At 33.3% G+C, this 5,679-nt stretch overlaps 1 protein-coding gene across 1 annotated transcript; it reads left to right on the forward strand.

The window, feature by feature from the left end:
- The first annotated feature begins 13 nt into the window (after nucleotides 1-13).
- LOC124893301 (putative ABC1 protein At2g40090) lies at nucleotides 14-4,529 on the forward strand. Its single transcript, XM_047404336.1, has 3 exons — nucleotides 14-73; nucleotides 1,121-1,234; nucleotides 3,947-4,529. The coding sequence occupies exons 1-3, from the start codon at nucleotides 47-49 to the stop codon at nucleotides 4,145-4,147; spliced, it is 342 nt and encodes a 113-aa protein (XP_047260292.1). The 5' UTR covers nucleotides 14-46; the 3' UTR covers nucleotides 4,148-4,529.
- Nucleotides 4,530-5,679: the final 1,150 nt, after the last annotated feature.

Consider the following 5,679-nt stretch of genomic DNA (forward strand, 5'->3'; position numbering starts at 1 on the left):
GAACAAAGTGATAGATCCTTCAGTGGATCATCTTGTTGTCAATGGTATGGACAGTGACCGTTCAGAATTGCAGGTGACTTATTCTATGATAGTATGGAGCTAAAGTTAAGATAATGAATCTGCTAAGCATCTGTCCTAGATACTGGGAGTGATTATTTCTCCTTTAGCTTTGTTATCTAGAAATTCAATATTTTCCTTAATTCCTTTTAATTTTTCTGTATAGTCTACCTGGAGTATTTTCAGAAATGCCGTAAAATAGGTTTCAGAGAGATCTGTCACGAACAGGCTGATCATTTATCTTTAGCTGTATTTAGTGGGTTAATGTTATAACGTATCATGTAAGTATTTCTTCCCTGTGCTCCTACTAAGGCTGGCAACGGTCTGGTTTTTCTCTGTTCCAGTCCGGTTCCGGTACCGGAGCGTTACCGGTAACACAACGGTACCGGTTGCTACCGGTATACCGGTACCCAATGGTCCGGAATTTGGTACTGGTGCGGACTGTGACTTTTTTCTGGTAGTTCCGGTTCCGGTTTACCGGATCCGGGGCCGGAATTAACGTTTGATTTATTTTAAAACTTAATATAAATATAATTTAACGTATTAAAAATATTATATTAACTTAAACTTATTAAGATATATTTTTTAAGTTTAGGATATATTAAAAAATGTTATATAATTTAAATTTTAAAAAAAAAAAAACGTGAAGTTCGTCTTTCCGGTATAGATTCGGTTGCCGGTCCAGTTCGACCCGGTTCCACACCGGCAACCAACTGGCCGGTGTGGAACAACCTAAAAATCCGGTATTCCGATTCCGGTATTCCGGTAGTACTGGTTCCGGCAAAAAACTCCGGTAAGGCTGTGCCGGTATCGGTTCCGGCTAAACCGGTCCGGCAATACTGGTTCCGGTCCGTTGCCACCCTTGGCTTCTACTGTGTTAGGTTTGTGTTGAAATAAAAAGGAAAGAGAGAATGACTTGTGAGAGGGAAGTTTTTCTTTTCCTTGTAAATGACTTCAAGTATTTTCTTATTATTTATTTTTTCTTAGTAACTTTGCTCTCAATGAAGGTTTGGATCCCTTTTAATTTCATTTTCTTCTGTCAACTATTTATGTTGTTATGCAGATGTATGCTTCTCAATATTTTTCGCAAATCACTGAACTTCTGAGGAGATTGCCCCGAGTTATTCTTCTAATGCTCAAGACGAATGACTGCTTACGAGCAGTTAATGGGTCATTGGTGAGAGTATATTTTTGCTATTATTCATATGGTTATACTAGCATGAAAATTTTACAAACTCTAAGGACCCTCTTTTATCGGATTCATTGACCAACTTATTCAAATAAGAAATTTGATGCTTATGGACCCTTATTGATTTTGACGTTTAGTTAACAGTTGGGAAATTACATGATATAGCCCCAATAGTGGGTGACTTTGAATTTTTGACCCCTATAAGAAAAGTTTTTAAAGACTAGCCTTCCTTTTTAAGTATGGTACAAGTACAATTTTACCTCTCAACATCTCAAATATTTTTAAACTTTCCATACTCATTTCTCTCTCAAATTCTATTTTATTTTTATTGTTTTCACTTTTTTATTTTTCTTTTAATTTTATTTTCCTATTTTAATTCATTTGTGTCAATCTTTATTTTTTCTCTTTTTCTTTTTTCTCAAACATTATCAATTTCTTCATTTTTTTTATTTTTTTTAATTCATTTGTCTCAACCTTTATTTTTCTTTTTTTTATCATTTCTCTTTTTTTCCTCATTTTTCTCAAACCTTATTTTTATTTTTTTCTCTCATTTTTATTTTTCTCAATTTTTTTTAATTCTTTGCTTTTTTGTTAATCTTTATTTTTTTCTTGTCTTTTTTTCTCAATCTCATTTTTTTTATTTCTCTATTTTTTTTATCTCTTTTTTTTCCTCAACTTCTATTATATTTTGCTAATAAATAAAAAATTGGATAATCTACATAGGGATATTCTTTTTTTGACATCAAAGCAAATTTAAGGGCATTGTTGTTAGGAAGTTCTTTAGGATAAGTTTTGCCTCTAAGACAAAAATTGTAGAACAATTCATAAATCAAGGTACAATGTGGTAGTGTCAAGTCTTATTTGTGGAGTACAACTTCTTGTTTGAAAATCCTCTAAGGAAGAGTTATAAAACATTTCATAAATCAATACACAATTTGGTGGTGTCAGCTCTTGCCCATAGGGCATAACTTGTTGTTTGATGGTCCTTAGGCTGAGTTTTACCTCTAAATAAGTAAAAAGCATAATATGTTAGTGTTGACTCTTGCACAATAAACGTAACTTGTTTGAAAAATCTTGGGATAAATCGTGCCTCTAAGGCGAGAGTTGTAGAATATTTCATAAATAAAAACATAACGTGGTAGTGTCAACTTTTGCCCGTGGGGCATAATTTGTTGTTTGAAAGTCCTTGGGCGAAGTCTTGCCTTGCCTCTAAAGCAAGAGTTGTAGAACATCTCATAAATGAAGACATAACATGGTAGTGTCAAATCTTGCCCGGGGGCATAGAAAGTCCTTGAGCTAAGTCTTGCCTCTAAGGCAAGAGTTGTTAAACATCTCATAAATCAAAACATAACGTGGTAGTGTCAACTCTTGCCCATGAGGGATAATTTGTTGTTTGAAAGTCTTTGAGCTAAGCCTTGCCTCTAAGGTAAGAGTTATAAAACATCTCATAAATCAAAACACAATGTGGTAGTATCAACTCTTGCCCATGAAACATAACTACTTGTTGAAAGTCATAAGTCTTACCTCTGCAATGTGGTAGTGTCAACTCTTCCCCTCGTAACGTAGCTTGTTATTTGAAAGTCATAAGTATGGTCTTTATAATGTGATAGTGTCAACTCTTACTCATGAGATGTATCTTGATTGGAAGAAATCAAAGAAAAAAACAAAAATAATAAAAATTGCGAAAAAAAAAGAGAATGAAGGAAAATATTAAAAAGATAAAAATCAAAGAAAATGTGGAAGTTGAGAGAGAACGAAAAAAAAAATAAAGGTTGATAAAAATAAAAAAAAGATGAAATAAAAATAAAGGCCGAGAAAGATTTAAAAAGAAAAAAAATAAAAGAAGAAAAAAATCAAAGAAAAATAAACAAAGTTTTTCTTTTTATCAAAGTAGACGTTGAGAGGAGCAAAGAAAAAAATATAGGAAAGAAAAAATAAACTAAAAAGAAAAAAAAAAGGTGAGAGGAAAAAGAAAAAAAGTAAGGGTTGAGAAAAATTAAAAATAAAAAGAGAAAAGAAAAAATAAAAATCAAAGTAAAATTAAAAAGAGAAAAAAAAAGTTGAAAGACGAATAAGTATGGAGTTATTATCCATTATGAGGATCATTTTATGTAATTCATTGCATTGGTCAGAGGTAATTTTGTCTGAAAATATATTATTTAATAGCTGAAGGCTATTTACTTGAAGCCTTTTTATTTGGGGTTAAAACTTGAAAGCCACCTTATTGTGGGGCTATTCGTGTAGTTTTCCCGTTAACAGTCCAACGTGTTGAGGCAGCAAATATAGGAAAAAAATTCCTGCTGTTATCCAAAAGGTTTCTTTTTTCTTTATTATTCTTTTTGATTTAGTAACGTCCATTTGTCAAAGCCCTGGCCCAATATGTCATGTTTTCACTTTATTCCTTGTTGGAGGTAGAAGATCATAACCACTAGGCAATTCCTTCCTCGTCTTCCAAAAGGTTTTATTTTAATTTTATGTTTAGAAGTATCTGAGTCATATAAATTGACACATTGAAGTACCAAAATAGCTGGTTTGTAAGAAACTAATAGATGAAAGTATTTGTGAATTGTTTTGTCTATCTTGGAAGGGAGATTTGTTCCATTCCTGTGCTTGCTGCATGTCACATGAAGCATCCTGTGAATTCTTTTGACGTGACTTCTGCAATGATCAGCTGATGTTTCTTTCATTTTTTATCAACAGATTAAAAGGCCTTCTCTTGAGTCATTCTTGATCATTGGAAGGGTTTCATCTGAAGCCGTTCTTGAGTCTCTGCTGTCGCAAAAGAAATCGTTATTATCTTGGATCAATTTTTGGGTACAGAAGATTTTGTTGAAAGGCCGGCTTTGCATAATGCATATAGCACTGTGGCTTTTGCAACTTCAGAAAACCTTGACATTGTGAAAACAAGTGTACTTTCAATTTTATTGGATGTCCCAGAATGAACTTACATACTGAAAGCAACTATCAGGAGATGTTAAATGTGAAATTTTGTTAAAACTTTCTTTAGTAGGTGGATGCATTGATTCTCTTGCAACTTGTCCTTGATCTTTCATCATTGCAGAGCCTGAGTCTGGAAGATGGCAATTCTTTTGTAATAAGCCTCATTTACATTTTTAAGTAGAATGATTCTTGTAGAGAAGGCAAGGTAAACAAAAAATGATTGTTTTAGTAGTAGAACAAGTGGCTTCTCGTTGTAACATCCTTTGATACTCCCAGGGTAACAGCATATTTATTGGGGTATTATGGTAAGTTGGTCATAAATTGTGCGGTTTCTTTTATAGCAGACTTGGATCTCAGGATGATAACTTTTGTAGAATCCCGTTTTCGATTACAAACTTCTAATCTTTGTGCCATATTTAAGCATATTAGGAGTTGACATTCGCTTGAACGAATTGTTGATGGGCAAAGCCGTACTGATTGCTTTTCCTTGAGTCGTATGATTCACTTGTACATGCACGAGCTTTATAGACTTCTCACTTATGTTAGTAGGGTGCTTTGCTATAATTTTGATCTATCGATTATAAATTGGGGAGATGCGTCATGGTGAGCTGGTATTCCACGTTGCACAAAATGTGGTCAGAAAATGATCTTCTATCCATCCTTCTAATTGGAATAGAGCAAAGTATTACACCCTCGTCTCATTTGTGTTGTCATTTTTTTTTTTTTTTGAAAAAAGGACAAATATACCTTCAAACTATGATAAATTGTATGAATATATCCTCCGTTGTATTTTGGTACACATGCTTTTACCATTAATGAAATGGTATGTATAAGGCCCTCATGCTTACAGCGGGGACATTTGTGTACCTCAAAGTATAACGGAGGGTATAAACATATCATTTATCATAGTTTGGGATATATTTGTCCCTTTTCTATTTTAATGTTTTAATCTCAAATAACTAACTCAAACCACTATTCGACCCAATACACCCATCGAACCTGATTTCAAACCAACTCAATTTGACCTTTATTTTTTGTTTAAAATTTGATATTCTATCTATTTTTCTCTTAAACGTGAACCCCAATTAAATTAAAGTGATTGGTTGTTACTACTAGTTAGTGTTTATTGGTTGCATGGAATGGAGATTAGGCCAGAGCTAGGGGTACAACAATGGTGTAGTGTTTTTGGTTTGAAGGAGAGAGTGGATACGTGGTGTTGACCGATGGTGGATAGTATTTTTTCGACGAAGTTTTCTTGAAAATTAAAACGTGAGGGGTTTAATTATTTGTTGTTTTGGGGTGTTATGGGTTAATGGTTTATTGTGTTTGTACATCGTTATAGGGGCAAGAAAAATGTGTTCGATAGGTAGGCGTGTCTTGGATTTTAATTGGGACCAGATCAGGTAGTGACTTTGAATTAATTATTTGAGATATAAAATTAAGATGAAAAAGGGATGAATATACTCTTGAACTATAATAAATGGTACGTATAT

Source organism: Capsicum annuum, unplaced genomic scaffold (genome assembly GCF_002878395.1).
Source record: "Capsicum annuum cultivar UCD-10X-F1 unplaced genomic scaffold, UCD10Xv1.1 ctg57176, whole genome shotgun sequence".
Classification (NCBI taxonomy): Eukaryota; Viridiplantae; Streptophyta; class Magnoliopsida; order Solanales; family Solanaceae; genus Capsicum; species Capsicum annuum.